Source organism: Haemaphysalis longicornis, unplaced genomic scaffold (assembly GCF_048455015.1).
Source record: "Haemaphysalis longicornis isolate Haplotype H1 unplaced genomic scaffold, Haemaphysalis longicornis Haplotype H1 scaffold_9, whole genome shotgun sequence".
Taxonomy (NCBI): Eukaryota; Metazoa; Arthropoda; class Arachnida; order Ixodida; family Ixodidae; genus Haemaphysalis; species Haemaphysalis longicornis.
Window position 1 is genome coordinate 90,693,860 of NW_027526460.1, and position 18,853 is coordinate 90,712,712.

At 45.8% G+C, this 18,853-nt stretch overlaps 2 protein-coding genes across 2 annotated transcripts in view; one reads left to right on the forward strand and one right to left on the reverse strand.

Moving 5' to 3' along the window:
- The first annotated feature begins 814 nt into the window (after positions 1 to 814).
- LOC144153304 (uncharacterized) lies at positions 815 to 9,527 on the forward strand. Its single transcript, XM_077684956.1, has 3 exons — positions 815 to 1,551; positions 5,014 to 5,146; positions 9,318 to 9,527. The coding sequence occupies exons 1-3, from the start codon at positions 815 to 817 to the stop codon at positions 9,525 to 9,527; spliced, it is 1,080 nt and encodes a 359-aa protein (XP_077541082.1).
- Positions 9,528 to 9,893: 366 nt separating this feature from the next.
- Positions 9,894 to 18,853, reverse strand: part of LOC144151435 (protein turtle homolog B-like) — a 41,511-nt gene continuing 32,551 nt past the window's right edge. Inside the window, exons 5-7 of the mRNA XM_077682487.1 lie at positions 17,047 to 17,337; positions 14,179 to 14,457; positions 9,894 to 10,408 (exon numbers count right to left, since the gene is read on the reverse strand). Coding sequence (XP_077538613.1) covers positions 10,314 to 10,408; positions 14,179 to 14,457; positions 17,047 to 17,337 — 665 coding nt within the window. The 3' untranslated portion in view covers positions 9,894 to 10,313. The remainder of the gene's footprint in view (positions 10,409 to 14,178; positions 14,458 to 17,046; positions 17,338 to 18,853) is intronic.

An 18,853-nucleotide genomic window follows, 5' to 3' on the forward strand; every position in this document is an offset into this window, starting at 1 on the left:
TGTGTTTATTATCTAGGATATTTGTTTGTGAATGATTGTGGATTTGTTCGAGCCGATTTGTACCTATACTGTTACAACGAATATCGGATATAACGAACTAATTTACTGCCCCAATAAACTTCGTTATAACTAGGTTTGACTGTATCTGCTTCTATTTGCAGAAACGTCAATCAATTTATTCTGTTACGCCTTGGCCTGTATGCACGCATGCACGAGTATACTGGTATAATCATGTGGCACAAATTGAGTCAAAACCAGGCTTTTTTGAGTATCCAAACACGATTAATTGCAAATATCTGCTTGTATTCGCAGACGCGTCATACAATTTTCTATATGTTACGTCTTGGCCTGTATGCACGCATGCAAGGACTATTACAATAATGTTTCACAAAGATTAAAAACCAAGCTTTTGGTTTTTATCTGATGATTGCTTCGGATGTAAGATCACACAGCTTTTAAAAGGGCACGTTTTACAGTGTCCACTTATATCAAATACATCTGCCTGCGTTTGAAATTATCAAAGAGTAGCATTTCCCAGGCATTTCAGAGTCACAATTTCGAACGTCGTTACAACGTGCGAGAAATTTGTGTGAGAGTGCTAGTACTTGTGCCAGACAAAAATTGATATGCTAGCTTATTAAAGACCTATGTCTGTTTATGGGGACCGAGCAAGAAAATCTGTAAATACTAAGCAGCTCCGCAAATAATGTCCCGCCATCTAACAAACACAAACTGACAAGCCATAGCCACCGGATGTTTCCGGTCATGTAAAAGAGGAACACCATTTCCCGCAGGTCCTCCTTTCGTTCATCCGATGATGGCTCCAGGGCCTTGTCAGCTCCCGTCACTGACAATGGTGCCGCCGACGAACTCTCAGACGTGCGTAGTGACGCTGCCTGGTGGTGGCGGATCACAGCCCGGCGTCGTTCCGATGATGCCGTTCCCAATGCCAACACCAGCTTTCATGCCGCCTCAAGTCTCTGGTAGCCAGGCACCCATCATTGTGGCTGGAACTGCTCAGCCTCAGCAAACGTATCCACCCTACCCGCCGTACGCCTATCCTCCGCAGCCGCAGCAGCCGGCTCAGAGCAACCCTTTAGTCGAGACTGCCGCCATGACAATGATGATGCAGATGATTCGCGCCATGCTCGGCACTCGGACCGGAGGCATCCGGAGGAGGAGGCCACGACCCTTGATGCCCATGTATCCTGGGGACTCCCCATCGCTGCACGTGGCCATATCCGAAGGGAGGCGGAGAAGCTCGGCCCTTAACCGAAGAAAAAGCAGTGCAGCGACGAAGGGAAGCGAAGACGCTGAAGGTAGCAAGGAAGAGGCCGATAAGAAGTCCGCCAAAGGTGGCGAGGAAAAGGATGCGCAAGGCAAAAAGGCGGAGATGAAGGGGGGTGGGCTAAAGGAACCTGATGGTGGCGCAGTGAGGTCGGGTTCGGGAGGTTCGGGTTCGGGAAACGCAGTGAGGTCGGGTTCGGGAGGAACGAGCGCGGGAAAAGGTCCGGACACAAATGCGCCCTCCCTCAGCCTCAACTTTCCCAGGTGAGTCGAGCATCCGAAGTGCGCAGACTTTGTTCAATCATTTACGATGGTCAGCGCAGAGGGAAAACGGGACAAGAAGAGTAAGGACGACACAAGCGCTGTCCTTACTCGTCTTGTCCGGTTTGTGGTCGGCGCTGACCATAATTAACGCGCTCCAAATCACCCAATTTGCCATCTTTTTTTTTGTTCAATCAAATCAACCGGAGGTGCCTTGCGAACTTTGGCATTCGATTACTCACAGGCAGATATACCTCCGTAATGTAAGTCAGACATGTACGAAATAATTGTAGTGAAGGCTATGCGCGTTCAGAAATTACTGGTATAAAGCACGTGTCGTTCGTAAACCCTTATTATACGTTTATGGGAGCAACGATCACGTAAGTGTGAGCAATTTTTATCTCAGCAGACCTAATAAAAGAGCCGTACATAAGCTGCTTACCCTATTAAAATGCGCGTGCGTTTTTGCCTTCGTCTGGAGGTCTAAACAAAGAGGCACGTAAATTGATGCAGTGTAGTAGGGAATCATAAGAAAAAGGTAGTTTATATCTAGGCCTTTCTAGCAGTTTGCTTCAGCGGCACTGAAAGTTGGTACTGCTGAACTTTCACTGCAAGTTATTTTCATTCAGACCTAGCTCTTCTAGTTATAGTTGCCGCTACCTAGTCCCCCTTCCGCCGGACTCAAAAAACCACCATATTTCCCCCCGCGCCTTCGACGTCTACACCACACTTGGCGAGAAGAATCAAGGGTACTATATTTCCACTCATCCGTACTTACAGGACCTCCCTTACATTTATACTCCAGTTTATTGTGACTGTTTATGCTCCCAAGTAGCAACGTGGTCACGAATGATGCGGCTGTGGAGTTAGAAAGGAGTTTAGCGCCCGAAATACCGTTACCACTAATGGAGCTTTGAGATGGGGAAAGCAAAGAAATGGGGAGGGCCACCTAGGGGTGCCTAACATTGGTTGAGAAGGGATAAGTATTTAGGACCTTTAGGCGAGTGCAAAGGCAGCGGCACTAACAGCTATTATTAGAAAACCGTCTGAAATAACGAAAGTAATCGCCACAATCAATGTAAAAAAATTACGTTTATAAGTTTTGTTAGAGTCACTTTCTAAAAATGTGGCCCTGCTAAAATTTTGAAACTCTCTCTGCCAGATTAAAATTGATTTCTCTGTCTTGTTACAAATACTTCACGTATGCTCGACTACATAAAATGGCGCCGAATATCCGCGCTAGTTAGGTTATGCTCGAGACATTTTATTTGGCAGTATGGGCCATGAAGACAAAAAACAACTTTTTTAAATTTAAAATAACTGGCATACTCTTCCTGAGTCAGCTGAATTTTAGCTCTGAAAGACGTATTTTTGATTATATTTCGCGCTACAATGACTTTAAAATGGGGAGGAGTGACATAATCTGAACAGCAATAAAATCGGGCCTGTCAATGTGTTTCCTGCATGTAAGCATTCGAGTTATAGAGTCAAACGGAAATGGAGACTCTATTAAAATGCTCAAGTCATATTTTGTGGTGGTGCTTTACGCCATCGGTCGCGAATCACACAAAAAAGATTTTTTGACGTCATAAGAAAATCCCCATAAGGTTACCTGGAGATTCGCCAAATGCTTCATATACTTTCCTTAATGTCTCTATCATGTGTTCGAAGTTTGCGATCAAACGTTTGTCACTGTTAGCGGGACAATGTAGCCTTTTTTAACGAACCAAACTTCTATTTTGTCGTCCCGGCTCCATTATCGGGCTGTGGCAGTTGTAGTCCTACATTGCTTAGTGCTATGTCGCATGGCGTCAATAGGGCTGTCAGTTTTCGGTATGCCACTCTCAGTATGTGCCAGATGAATGTGAGAACGTCTCTGCCTTTGTGAAGAGAGAATAGCGGCGCGTAGAGGTGATCCACCCTTTCCAGGGGCCAGAGAAGTGATATGCGTCTGCGGGAACGCCGTTCCCGTTATATTGATAACGAAATAACTTCGAAAATGATACATTGTTATGACGGGAGTTATTTATGGCTGGCAGATGCGGCGGTCCGAATGGGGCCGTTCTTCAGGAATGCATCGCTCATACCTCTTTCTTATTGCTGATAAATCGGATCATTGCCACTGGATCTGAATTGTGTTCGAGGTAGCAGGATCCGGAAATTTCGCTCAGAAGCAAGCTTATTCGGAACATCATGGATATTACCGTGATCCGGCTTTAGTCTGGTAGAACTGCTAAAAAAAAATGAAGAGCAGATAAAGAAGTGACTGCAAAACAAGAAAAGCCTTTCAAAAGTAGGAAAAGCAGGCAAAAGTATTAGCACAATAAAGGTCGCCAGGTTGAAAACAAAGCGATAAGTTTGGACTTACGGTACTCCGTAAGAAACAATAAAGTCAAGAAAAACAAGCATCGAGAGCCGTAAAGAGGTAATGCCAGCTAATGTTTATCCCTCAGTCACGCAAGTTTGAAGGCATTAGTTTAAGCTGCTCGTCTTCTTTGGCAAACATAACTACTTTATTACAATACCGCGTCGATTAGGTCTACCGATGAAATTCCTACTTTGTCAATTTATGATTTTGCAAAGATAGCTGGTTTAGCTTGTTGAACAAGCATTTATTCGTAAGAATTGCAGTAGACCTCTTTATTTACGGCCTTGATGCTCCCGACGCGGTTGCAAGGATATTTTTTGTGTTTGTCTGCCAAAGCGCGGGCGCCGGTTTTCTTCAGCCTGAATTTATTCTAGGGATCCACTGGTAGTTTAAGCTCAATAATGATTAAATAATAATGCAGCCAAGTGTTGACCTTCAGCTACGATTTTGATATGCCAGTATCAAAAACTCTCCTTTGAGTCAGAGGTTAGCGTATGTAAGGGGGCTAATATGTCCTAATATGTCCACTTCCTGGACATATTAGCTCGTCCAGAATAAGAAAAAAATTGTGGTTGATTCCTCTGTCATAGGAATCGGTAAAACATGAAAGTAGAATGGGCAGCGAATTCTGCAGCTGAGCATGCTTTTAAGGTCGTCGGCTGTCTTGTGGGTGTGCTTCGCGAGCGATGTCGTGCTGGCGGGTAGGTTGGGCAAAGTTGTACTGGCGCATTTCCGTGACGGATATGACATCAGTGAAATCTTGGTGTATCCCGTCGTAAAACACTTTCGTGTTAAAATATAAAACCACAAAACGAACACACCCAACTATAACGTACTCTTTGGTTCTAAAGGTTGCTTCCCCGCAAGAAGACCTGTGTGCAGGGAGGCACCCTTTGCAGGCCGCTTGCTTCGTTGTACTGGCGTCACGTCCGTGACGGATATGACGTCACTCAAATGTTTGTGTATCCCAGAATAAAACACTTTCGCGTTAAAAATTTGGAACACGAGCAGGTTGTTATTTGGAGCAAGTTTGTGCTCTTCGTAACCCTAAAGCTGGTTCTCGACATTGTTGTGGTGCTTCCTGCCGCCGTTTCCAGCACGACAGCTCTGGGCCGTCACATGCCGTCTTCTAGTGACTCCGACGACACGGAGTACCACTTCCCGTTCCGCTGCTGCTGCTGCTTCGTGCTGCTGGCAGCAGCCGCCTTGGCCTGCGTTATCCTCCTGGCAGTATACCCAAAACTGCTCAGTAGATTGCTCGGTACGCCTTTCAGATTTCTCCTTCCAGAGTGCACACACCTTTATGCTGTGCTAGCAGTATTACCCCGCTTTGCCACTGTAATAATGACATTAATAAGCACAACACGCGTAGCGGTATTTCTTATTTTCCATGTTAGGTCCCAATAGAGTTGCGCAGAATTCGAAACTCCCGCCTGCTGCCCACATTTGTGCTGCTGACAAAGAACTGGAACTGGGGCTTTATTTTATTGGAACTATACTGACACGAATGGCCAGAGGTAGTGGGGTCGAACGACTGCGTGCCCATGCCGCTGCGGTGAAAGGGCCACGATCCAACGCCAAATGCGCAAAATACCCATTCCTTCCGATTAGTGCGCTGAGCAGCGGTTGGACTCGTTGGGACGCTCGGTCCTTAGCTGGAGTAGAAGTTACTCTATCGGCAGAAGTCGTCGCGACCATACATTGGCAACCCTAGGCGCCCAAATCCTTCATGTCAATAAAAGCTATTTCTATCTCTCTATCCATGAAAATGGTAATTTCAAAAGGCGTAAAGGATGGTCATCAATCACAGCTTTATAGTAAATAGCTTACGGAAAGTCCACAAACAGGGCGCGCACTATTTAAACGCGTGGAAGTTCAACTCAATTCGATTTCCTTAGGGGTGCAGTTTTAACAGTTTTGCTCGCCTGTTTATATGCTTCTTGGGACGGCATCGTGAAATTTGTGTTTGCAGATTTATGCGGGCAGCATTTTGTAAGTAAAGCCGAAATAAATTTATCAAAAGGTTGAATAGTTGAGAATTACGTCCAAAGATGTACTTTGCCAAACACTGTTTCCTCTATAAGGTAACTGTTATGAAATAATATTGTGAAACAGTTTTCTGACATTTGTATGCATCACATATCACACCGAAAACCGGATAGATATCTCACAGGGGCTGCGGTAACAAGAAGGAATTGTGAAAAAAATTTGTTACCGCTTCTCACTCCCTCAAGGGCGTAATTTTTAAAATTTCAGCCCCATTGTGTTCCTACACCACAATAGGAATGTACTCCTGAAATTTAAATCCTATGGGTTCCGTCAGAGTTCACAAGGAAGTCAAAACTCTCAGAGGTGGTAGCATGTACGCAATCGGAAGGCAGTGAATTCCGTTTCGTCCAAAGTTTGTGCAAAAAAGAGTAATTAGATGAGTTATTTTTAAGGTCAAGAAGCGTAACAGTTTATGAATGATTAACCTTGATTAACCTTGCTGAGTAGGTGGCCCGATATAGCACTGTTTATTGATGAGTTACATATGCGGGCAATGACCAATTGAATGTATGAATCAGTGAAAACTAAATTGTAAAATCTTTAAAACACCCACATTCCTCCTACATGCGCATTCTCACCCTTTGTGTTCGTTAGGGCAAACCCGTAAAGCACTTTTTAGAGATTCTCACGGGCTACTTATATCAGAAGAAAACCTTTCGCTATGTGAATGGGCAAGCGACATAATCATGAAATTCAGAAAACACACTTTCCCCCATTTTCTCAGCCAGGGTCATAATTCCCGAAAATCCCGCTCAATCAATCAATCAATCAATCAATCAATCAATCAATCAATCAATCAATCAATCAATCAATCAATCAATCAATCAATCAATCAATCAATCAATCAATCAATCAATCAATCAATCAATCCCTTGATCCATCAGTTGTTCAGTAGAACAGTCGGTCGGTCGGTCAGTCGAGCACTTTATTCCATAGCTATAGAGGAACACGTGGGCACGCAGGCGCGTAAAAAGACAGAGTGGAGTGAAACTAAAGGATTTGATTATAGAATGGATGGATGGATGGATGGATGGATGGATGGATGGACGGATGAATGAATGAATGAATGAATGAATGAATGAATGAATGAATGAATGAATGAATGGATGGATGGATGGACGGATGAATGAATGAATGAATGAATGAATGAATGAATGAATGAATGAATGAATGAATGAATGAATGAATGAATGAATGGACGGACGGACGGATGGATGGATTAATGGATGGGATTAAGGTCTATTCCAAAAGCCTCTCGCATCTTCGCTGTCTGCGCGAGGAGGAATATCCGTAGCTGAAGTCAAGCACTTAAAAATTGACATTTATAACTGCGGGAGTAATTGTTAGGCAAGGTTGACGAAATATTCGCGTCACTCCGCAAAGTCTGAACAGCAAAGGTGCAGAGAACGACACTGCGGGGATAGGGTACGCAGAGCCTTCGGAACGCTGGCTACGTTTTCTTAGAGAGACACAAATGCGAAGCACTAGCTGGCGCTGCGTTAACGGCTCTTGCGAGTCATTCGATCACTTGGTCGCGTTTTAAATTATGTATGCACCAAAGGGCAGCAAAGAAAAAGGAAAGGGGAGGACGGCGACAAAATGCCCATACAAGTAGGAAGTGACCCAACGTTACCACTGAGACGGTTAGAGCACTGTTGGCACAGTGCACGAAGGATGAACAAAAAACTAAAGCACATCAACTCAACGTGAAAGCTGTCCGAAGTACACAGTGGTCAATCACCAGAGGGGCTGTGGCGCCGTTCTCCGCTCTTTGCTACCCTCCCCAACACGCTCTTTCCCTCGCTGTTTCCCTCCTCTCTTTATGAATCGAACCGATTTTTGTACAATTCAATTCAATTTTCCCGCCTTCGCAATGCTCGCGTGCCTTCTCCTGGGACAGCTCCATCCTTTTCTTTACCTCTTTTTATCTTGTTTTGCCTGGAACAGCACGAGAGGGAGTTCTGTTTTTTTTTGTGCATGCTTTCATGTCGCACGTGCTCGAGCAGGCCTGCGCCGTTATGAAAGCGTCGTTTTTTTCTTCGGCAGCCACTTTTCTCGCTTACTATCGTAAAAACCATCCGAATGAGCATTCCTAACTAAATTGACGCGAGTACTGTAGGATAATTAGTATACTTTGCCTCACATTTCCCTGCAGTTTTATTTCGCTAAATAATAGGAACATCTTTTGCCAGTATCAGCGGTTCGAGGAGTTTCCAATAGTTGTGGCTATATAAATACTGAAGCCACAGCAAGGGTGCGCGACGGGCCTATGCTGAAGTTGCGAGGAACACGGACTATTTGCTGGCGCATTCTTAAAGATCTCCAAACAGATATCGGAATTATATATTTTTTTATTTTGCACCACACACGGCGCTCAGGCGTTCTAATTTCGGTGTGCTTTATGTCAGAGAAAAAATTAAAAAAATGGGCCATCTCCACTAACGTGAATGCTGGGGAAGGGCGAAGCATGCAGGGTAAAAGTGTATTCTTGGTGCCTTGGGGTTTTTAGCAGCGGTAGAGTTATACAGCTCAGCTTTGCTGTAAAGGTGTGGTGTCTTTGAAGCACAAGGGGTTCTTGTGCGAGGCGTTGGAAAACGAGTGTGCCGGTGTTTTAGTGCCGTGACTACATAAACGCCGACGACGGCCAGAGACGCCGACAGCCCGAGCTCCTAAGGAACTGCGCCCATAAAGCGATATCACGCTTTATTTTGTTTGTATTTATTCTCGCATCAACAGCTAATGCTTTGGCTTGCGTACTCCTATACCTATTGAGAACTTCAGTACTTCGGGCTATTTTGTCATGTTTTCATTTTGCAGAACTGCTCGGCATTGCTAAGGCCGATGACAAGAAGGGGTCAGACGACGATCAAGGGAACAGCTCAAGCTTATTAAAAGATATTCACGGTCCCTTTGACTCCGATTTAGACATCGATCATGCTCCAACCTTCGGCCCTAAACTGGACATGGCGGAGACGTTCGCAGAAGTTGGTGTAGACGAGCTTTTACAGGACAGCCAATTATTGGGCCTGGTAACACCACCGCCGACCGCTGGCTTGGCTATGGATTGGCTGATCGGCGTCGGATTAGCACCCAAGGCCCAGCCGAAGATTGAGAAACGGCGTCCCGGTAGGCCACTTCGTTATTTTAACGAACGTCTGCTTATCAAACCTAACCGAACTGGCAGCCAAAATACCACACAGCACAACAAAACCTTCAAGAACGCGGATAACCAAGCTTTCGAGTTTCCCCTTCCGCTTCCGCCGGAGAAGTCGCTACGTGAAGAGACTGACAGCACTGAAGGCGTTCGTGCCAGAACTGGGCTCAAACCCGAACTCAATGTTCACGACTATAGTACAAACGCAATGCCAAGCTCAACTTCACCAAGTACAATGGGGACAGGGACGAGCTCGACAAATCGGTCACCGAGTCTGACGGAAGGGAATGTCTGGACAGCGGAACCAGTCAGCACCAAGTCGGCGATCCGGGAACTGATCGACAGCTTGCAGCTGAGGCGGCCCAAGCAAACAACGGCGCCGCCTACTGCGTGGCCCTTGCAGAATAAGCTTCCGCTATTTCCCGGGACCGTATATTTCGAGTGGTTTCCAACGGAGTACCCACCATCCACGACGGCCCGCCCGCGCAGGACCCGGAGGCACGGCAACCTCATCACTCTAAACTTTCAGTTGCCCGATGTTCCGACGCCCGACATCGGGAGGATGATCTTCTTCAAGGTGTTTAACGATATTGGTGGAGACAGTAGAAAGCGAAAATAGGAGTTTAAAAAACAAAAGGCTAAAAGTATTCCTCTTGAAACCACCTTCGTTTGGGGGGGGGGGGGGGGGATTCACGACGGCCAGTTCAAGAGTACTCGCTTGTCAGGGACATTGCCTAGTTTTTATACAACAATTTATTTGGCATAACTTGATGCAAACCCACCTGTTTTTGCTTTATTTTGCAAATAATACAGGTCGTATGCACGCTGCAGATTCGCAAGCATATTTTTTTTTATTCAAATCATTGGTGAAGTTCGAAAGAGGACTACTTGCGGGTTAACAATGCGGACGTTTAGGGTCTTCGCGAAACTCTATATTTTTTTCATATCCGGTTCGCATAAAGTGGCATTAGATGCAAGGGTTTGCCCAACTCGTCGTCATGCGGTATTGTTATAGAGCACCGTTAACTCTTCCTTAATTCCGCGCTTTTTGCGGTCCTACGCTCTGGCACTGCTAATGGCTCGAATGAGCCTCTTGTACGTTATTATTCGGCCGCACGGTGTACTGAAGGTGGGTTATCTTCGTGGTGATGCATGTTGGGGCCTCTTTCCGTTTTCTGCGGTCGAGGACGCTCTTTATAGGCCGTCAACGCGGCACGTGGTGGACAGGAGAGTGAAGATGGAGGTAACGAGGAAGCCAGCGCTCCGTAGAGGTGACGAACCATAGCCTCCTGCAAAAAAGAAGAAAAATCAAAAGCCAATTCTTCAATAAGGCATTGCATTGAAAAAATTAATAGCACTGATGTTCTCCAGTCTGTTGGCTTTTAACCATACCAATAGTATCCACGCAATAAACTCGTAGGTTAAAGGAGCCATGAAGAGAAAATACAACTTCGTTTAATTTCAAAGAACTGGGATTCAGTATCTCACTCAGCTCCATTACAGCCACAAAAGATTTTTTTTTCACGAAAAACAAAGCAAGAAGTATTTAAAAACTTTCAAATTTTGCGCCACAGTGACGTGTTATGAGCAAGAATGACGTCATACAAGCCAACCATAAAACAATTTCCAGTGCTTAAACTGCACATTAGCATTCAAGTGATGCGGTCAAATGGAACTAGAGGCACCATTACAGACGTCCAGTCATGTGTCGTCGCGACAGGTCAGTTAGGCGGCCGCCAATCGCACAAACAAGGTTCCGTGACGTCATAGAAAAGTTGCGGGAAATTGGCTAGGGGGTCACTACTGCTTCACACGTTTTCTTTATATCTCCGTTATTTGTTCGAAGATTGCGGTGATATTGGTATCATTGTTATCCGGACTAAGCAGTCTTTCTAATAAACCCAACTTGTATTTTGTCTTCGTGGCTCCTTTAAAAACACAACAGGCCGTATCGGTTTCGCGCTGAGATGTCTTACCTCGGTTCGAGAGGGGTTGTATTAAAACTTGTGCTGCTTACCTACAGGGAAATAGCCACTTATTACAGGCACGACAGGAGGACGCTACCAGCACCCCACGCAGCACTCACCAAGGAGCAGCAAACTATATACCGGCAAATCCAGACAGAGTCCTTCCCGCACCCCCGTCTACTCAACCGCATGTTCCCAAACCAATTCGAAGAAGCTTGCCCAATCTGTAAAAAACTAGGCACTCTCCAGCACATGATAGGAGAGTGTAAGTTTAGCCCGGAGCACCCGCCCCCCTTACCCGAGTCTCGCCCCACTAACCCCACTCTACCTTTTAACGAGAGATGGAGGATCTTGCTGACCAGCCCCGCCCTGGAGGATCAGCTACTACTGGTCACCAGGGGCCAGGCGGCGAGAGCAGCATATGGATTCCCGTGAACAGGGAACCACCTCCGTCCAGTGTGGAGTTCGCAACGAACGACTCTTAAATAAAGTTTCTTCTCTCTCTCTCTCCGTAGTTCCTTGGAGTACTACCGTACCAACACCAAAATACAGTTAAATAAAAACCACCCTTTCTCCTGGGATTTTCGCTGTGTTTCATGTTGTTGGAACTTGGTTGTTGGAGGAAAAAGAAGTGACATTGAATGGTGGCGCTGGGCCTGCACTGCATGCTTGGGGTATGAGCCCGGCTCGTGCACTCTGTCTTCGCTTCTTCATGTTCGGTCATGGACGCGGACTGAGGGTGGTCTGGGAGACGCTCAATAAATCCGCCTGTGTCTTTGAAGGGCGCCGTCTTCTTGTCACATGTGTTTCATTTTCATTCACTACTTGGTAAAATGCCTTGTATATTGCCGACGCTGCAAATACTGGTACGTGTGCCCGAAATAAGCACCATACCGGTATATGTACGAACTACGGCCAGCATACCGTACGACTGAGCCCGGTCTTTCTTTAAATGAGCACTGAAAAGTTTGCGAGACCGGCTTCGCGAAACAGTCACGAGAAGTTCTGCATTATACTTTTGCTATAAGGTTTGCTCCTGTTACTGATTTAGGGATACCGCTGCAGTACGCGATGCCGGGATACCGTTGAAGTAGAATACCGTTGCAGGCACCTTTCAAGAACGACATGCATATCGGTCCTTACGTCACAGGGTGGTATACGCAATAACACGCATGCCCCAGTATAGTCGGTAATGATGGTCCCTAGTTTACTAGAGCAGTATACGTCACGGGTCTGCTCGCAGTCCATAGGGCTCACTCAGGCACGTACGTTTTAGGGGTTTCGGACAGATCTAAATTCTGTACATGAGGACTGTACTTAGTGTGTTTGTTAGGGATACCATGTGCCACCTGGACAGAGAAGGGTGTCAGTATTACTGTACAAGCTGTCTTCATAATAGGAAACTACATTAGGCAAGAACAGATGTCATCAGGGATGCTCGAACACGTGGCCCACTTCAAGTTCTCAATCTGGCTCACCCAGTCATGTCTTCCCAGTGCTGTTGCGGGAGGTAAGGACAGAAAGGCCACAACGACCGCGAAATAACGAAACTGCTGACGTACCAAATGACCGACTGGAAGCCCCTGCGACCATTAGCTGAGCCAAGAGAACTATCACGACGGGATAAATGCAAAGTTCGTTTCGTCCGATATGTAAAGGCGACTCGTAAGGTGGATAAGGCGGAATAACGCTTGCGCATTGGGCAGATCCTCAAGTTCACAAGGGCCACGAATGACACGCTAGCGTATTCCTAAGGATCCACGAATAGATCGCCTATTCACATTTCCACAAGCTATACGCACCGCTTTGTTTATTGTGTGTTTCTCTGTCAGCGCAAGGTAGCTCCCAGCTGCCTTATCTAAGTTAGAACTCAACAGCCCGTTTCTGTCTCCGTCTTTTGTAACCACAAGTTCGCTTCAAAAAATGCATTCCTTGAAGGAACCTGGCGTCGTCTTTGGTTACGTGACAATATACTGATCACATATGACGTGAAGGTCCGATACATCACGCAGTAACAGCCTACGAGTGCGCTTCCACGCCTTCTCTTGCCCACTTCTTCCCTCTCATTCTCTCTTCCACTGTCTCACTTTTGGCTTTCCGACCTCCTACGTACACGAGGAAGGAACGTTTTAACTTGTTGGCCAGTCTCTCACTGACGCAGATGAACGGGATTGGTGAGGTAAATTGAGGATTTTAGGGCAACGGGGAGGTTCATAGCCTGATGGCAACAATATAAGCAGAGAAAAACCTGAGAAAAACTGCGCACGCGCAGTAGGCAAAAAATTGGACGCGTATCTGCTCCTTTTGTTGCAAACGTCGTGAAAAGACGATAGCCTTTGTAGACATTTGCCAACGAAATGCCCCCCTTTGTTTTCCCGCTCACCTCTCATGCTGTTCCTGTTCCATCGCACTCATCCCAAGGTAAACACGCTAATGGTTTGGTCAAGGCGATTTGAATTTACCGCGTTTCCCTGCTACAGGCAGGGTTCCTCGATATCAGCGCTGCAGTACGGCGGACACGCGCGTGAATCGAGTCAGCCGACTTCAAGGTTTATAGAACCGCGTTGCCGTGCTCCACGAGCGTTCCAAGCACAACGTCGAAATTAGCTAGGGGAACCTTTTATTGCTGTTTCCGCGTGATTTCTCATATGCTGCCAGGAGGTGGCGCGGGCACCAGCAGGCGGCGGTTTTCTGCAGTAGATGTAGAATATCATTTGCTATCGAAAAACCATGCATCCATGCATTTTTTAATAAAGGAGCACTGTAAATACCCCTTGTGTATTAATTTTCGGTCTTATCTTTGCGTAACGTCTTTTTGAAGTTCAACAAAGTTGGCAAGTATGAATATATAAACCGGGCGTAGACGCTCACATTTGGCTGTGAGTATATATGACTTTTGCGCCGTGTACATTTTACTTTGGATGGGTGGCTGAATCGTGTCACAGATAGACAGATGGACAGACAGACAGACATAAAGAGAGACCAAAATTTCTGGGTTTAAGTAGCCCAAGAAAGACTATCGTATTTAAAAAACAATGTGCGGGCCTCATTGGCGCTCCTCGACGTGTAGAGTTGTGGTCGGGAATGTGTACCTGCTACAGTCACGGATACCATGTTGCTCCCAGATGATCCGCAGCTGTTCCATGCCCTGCACTGGTATGCACCAGCATCATCTCCGTTCAGGTGGGCCCTGGTTAGAGGAACCACGCCGTTTTCGAGTTCGAACACCTGGCTCAGCCGTATGAGCCTCCCCTTCAAATGCCAGCTGACCTCCCGCGCCGGAGGGTTGGCGTCCACTTCGCACTCCAGAGAGAGGCCGTCTTGGTGATCGACTATGCTTGCATTAGCCGTGAGCCGAAGCACAGGTTTATCTGGAACGTGACAGACATAGCTTTGACGAGATGCTGCAATTGCTAAAGGTGCAAAAAGAAATACTTCCTACGTTTGTTTGAGATGGAAAGGATTTAGAATATGAACGGGTTGTGATAAATGAACATTATGTCTATGAGGTAGTCAAAAAAATTCGTACATTTGTCAATTACCTGTGGTTTTCTAATAAAAAGAACTGTGTGCAAAGGCTATGGGGAAATTCACTGCTATTAACGTAGAGGTTGAAGTTATAAATGAGAAGGGCCGTTTATGATGAGTTACGACTTGCCTTTTCGAAAAGCACTTCGGCTGCAACATTGCACACGATTTTGCTTAACATGTCTTCGGTGTATTCCCATTATTAATGTTCAGTAGGCCAATGCGCTTAGTCCTTTTGCACTCGAAACCTCTTGCGCGCCAAATCAAGCAGTCATTGTTTTATGTGTCCTAAAGTTACACACATCCATTGCTCGGCTTGTGTTCTTTGGGATGAAAGTAGGGAGAAAAGCATTAATTCCCTTTCAGACAAGTGGGGAACAAAAGGTGAAACTGGCTGATTTCACGAGAGGTCTAGCACGAACACCCAGGCATTCTTTTGTTTTTCTGGTGTCTCTGGAAGTCAGGTGGGTGATAGTGACTAGTGCGAAAGTTGACTCAGCTTTCGCAGAACGCGCGGACGTTGGGAGAACGCAACTCTTAAATGTCCGGTGTATGGCGTCCTGTTTCCGATATCTGCAGTTTTTGTGCAACATAACGGCTTTTTCAGGGCAAGATCTGAATTTTCCGTATAAACCTTCACTGGAAAGTACCACGAATATTTTGGGCCCTCCAAAAAATTATGAACATTAAAATTATAAAAATTCTGAAATACGTCCTGACCCTAAATTGCGGCGCTCATGTACACTGATTGTTGTGCCGATATTTATATGTGCGACAGTGACCAAAGACTAATTATTACGTATGGTCGCCATGTGTACTAAATACACAGGTGACGTATGTTACCTCTTCCACGGACTGACTAGTATGAAAAAAGAGGTCTGTTCAAAAAATTCAAGTAGAGAACAGAAACAGCACGCTCGTCTCGAGTTTTTTACAAGGATGCTGTTAGGAGTACATTGGTTCGAATTATTGATGTCGTCGCTTGCGTACCCAGTATAGGTTTTGCGGACGGGCCAGCTGCTGCACGGTTTCAATACAAAGTACAGACCTTGAATAATGTTACGCTGAGATTGCCAGCTAAGGCGACGAGATCATTGCCATGGTTTTTTTACTTACTTGTCATAACTAGTCAGTTTTCAGTGGAGCCGTATACGTTGCGGAATTCCCGTTATGCTGTCACAACAAGCGTTGTGACAGAGAATCCGTGACAGCAGCGTAGCACATAGCACAGAGATGTCGCGACGCAGCAGTTGAGCCACTAATATTAAACTTGAAAACAATTTATATAACATAACTTCGCACTAAAACGTCTTACTGGCCGAATTTTACCCCAAAGTGATGCACTTTTTTGTTTCCCCTATTTTATTTACGCTGTTTGTTTAAAAACATCAGGTTCATTTTTGAGCATTTTAATTTCTGTTGGAGGAATAATTTGAGGAATACTTTTGGAATACTTGTTTCGAAATACTGTTTCAACTTCACGTTTCACTAACAAGTTCGTTACTCTCGGTTGAAGATATTTGTGTAAATGGCGCCCAAGGGAGCAGCAGCCTAACTAAAACGTTCATGGTTTATACCAATTTGGGACTTTTTTCACAATTCTTTTGTTTGTTTTGTAGGAACCAAAATTTTGCTTGATGCTTAATAACGTTCTTTGACAGTTTTAAATTTCAAACAATTGTTGCACGCGGCATTCAACAACCTGTCTTGCACAAAGCCATCAAGTTGTAAAAAACTTTCCCGTGTAAGAATAGCCTTGTTCGCGCTTCATTAAAACTGTACACGCTTGGCGGGAAAGCCAGGTTCACTTTCGTGCTAACATTTTGCTTGGTAATACTACTCACAAAAGTACTGGTAAGATTCTAAAAACACCGCCAAAAGAAACTCCACCAGAAAAAAGTTTAACAGCAAATGCTTTTGTTATATTTAGGGAAATTCATTTGCCCAAGTTTTTTTTACTTCGAGAAAGGTTATTAAGTGCCCTGAATCCTCGTTATAAATGACGAAGGGAAATCGACGTCGTTATAAAAGAGACTTTGTTAAAAGCAGGGACAATTTGTTCTCCCGGCACTGCAGTTAAAACCGTAAAAGCGTCAAATCAGGCGAGAATTCGAAAACAGCTGTTTTCGTTATAACGGTGCTATCCTGTATTGCCAAGAACTACAAGTGTGGAGGATGCTCACCTAAAATTATTCTTCAAGAACATTGATAAACACACGATAAAAAACATGCACGCTAGTTTCCGACGTGCTGTCACGCGCATGCAGACACATTCCCACGGGCATGCGGAAACATACACCGGTGACTGTCTGCGTGCATTGAAAGAGTAGTCCGGGAACAGTTATCCGGCAGTCAGGTACCAAAATAGCCGGTTGGTGGTGCTGGTACTGCTAGAGTGGCAGAAACATCGTAAACGGTGTGGTTGTGCTCACAGTGAACGTCAATGACGAAGCTAGCGTTCAGCCGGACATCGGCCAGAGGGTGGGCTACGACGCAGGTGATCGCTTTGCCACGGTCTTTGCTGTGGACCGTAAGCGTCAGGACACTGGTGGCGACGTCGGCGTGCGCTTGCACGTGGGTAAATGTCGCATCCAGGGGACCCGCATCGCCCACGTACCACGTGACGAGGGGGGCGGGCCTCGATCCCACTACTTCGCACTCAACGCTGGCTGGAACGCCGTCCTTGAATGGTCGAGCACCGATCCGAACAGATGAGGCTGGCGCTGGCGAGAAAAATGAATTCCCGATCTGTGTTACCTACGACACCACCGCAACCCCCATCATCCCCTCACCAGACCCTCAACCGCTGCTACCCAGACCTTTACTCAAACCTTTGCACTATGTGCAACAGCAGAGCCAACCAACACCACATGATATGGTCCTGCATGCACTCCAAAAAAATAGGACCGCCTATAACAGCAAATCCGATGTACGTACACTTAAAACAAAACTAAGACTATTGAACAATGGGAGACTGTTCTGCTCAGCTCCACACCAGAGGCACAACTCACCACAGTCCGGATGGCCAAAGCCGCCGCAACGATCCAAGGAATCCTGGCTGTCGGCTGAGGGAGGGAGACCGTCCATGCTGCCTACCCTTCAGAACCCACCTCGGGCATCAAATAAGGTGATCTCTCTCTCTCTCTCTCTCTCTCTCTCTCTCTCTCTCTCTCTCTCTCTCTCTCTCTCTCTCTCTCTCTCTCTCTCTCTCTCTCTCTCTCTCTCTCTCTCTCTCTCTCTATCTATCTATCTATCTCTCTCTCTCTCTCTCTCTATCTATCTATCTATCTATCTATCTATCTATCTATCTATCTATCTATCTATCTATCTATCTATCTATCTATCTATCTATCTATCTATCTATCTATCTATCTATCTATCTATCTATCTATCTATCTATCTATCTATCTATCTATCTATCTATCTATCTATCTATCTATCTATCTGTCTGTCTGTCTGTCTGTCTGTCTGTCTGTCTGTCTGTCTGTCTCTCTCTCCTTCTCTCTCTCTCTCTCTCTCTCTCTCTCTCTCGCTCTCTGTGGAATTATTGCAATCTTTGCAATCATTATTAGGCAGTGAACAAATGCCGTCTTGCTACATTCACTCCACCAAAACGCTGTTAAAATTCCTAGAGTGATTACAGACGCGGCCTGTGGCTGCTCCAAAATCGCATACCTGCTGTCAGAATAGAAAATAATATATGCTGCCTACTCCTTGAATCCCTCTCATAAGCTAGCCACAACGCATTCGCGCACACATCCGTGATATCAACTAGCACTACGGAGGACGGAGCATTTTCTTCTGCTTTACAAAACCTCCACTGAGGAAAACAAGGCTGGACCGTTGACGTCATATAAATGTTTCTTTGTGGTAACACCGGCTGACAGTCCGGCTGAAACCGATCCAAGCACCCGGCTCTACAAGCACAGGTAAGCGGCACATGCGGTGACCAAGCCTGGCCAACCACAGACAAGCCTGGCCAGCGGACGGGCGCGCACGCGCCGTGCATTCGGTAACACCAATTACAAGCTCGCGCTCATAGCCCTACAAGCCTTTCTGACATTATATTACAAGATGCTAATAGTAGAAGTCCTAGCACTTTTAATATGAAATGTAAGGACCCATCGTCCGATTAGGGGTAATAGGGGAACAATAACAAAATATTGCCTCATAATTGCTCACGGTAAAAAAAATCCTGGCTTTGTCGCAGGGTCAACTAAAGATCAAGTTGTCGCAACT

What these genes read in the sequence shown, in the direction of transcription:
- LOC144153304 (XM_077684956.1), top strand. Translation starts at nt 815, where the DNA reads ATGATGGCTCCAGGGCCTTGTCAGCTCCCGTCACTGACAATGGTGCCG. An exon ending in CTCAGCCTCAACTTTCCCAG is followed by an intron (nt 1,552 to 5,013) that starts GTGAGTCGAGCA and finishes CGCCGTTTCCAG; the next exon opens with CACGACAGCTCTGGGCCGTC. An exon ending in CCTGCGTTATCCTCCTGGCA is followed by an intron (nt 5,147 to 9,317) that starts GTATACCCAAAA and finishes TCACGACTATAG; the next exon opens with TACAAACGCAATGCCAAGCT.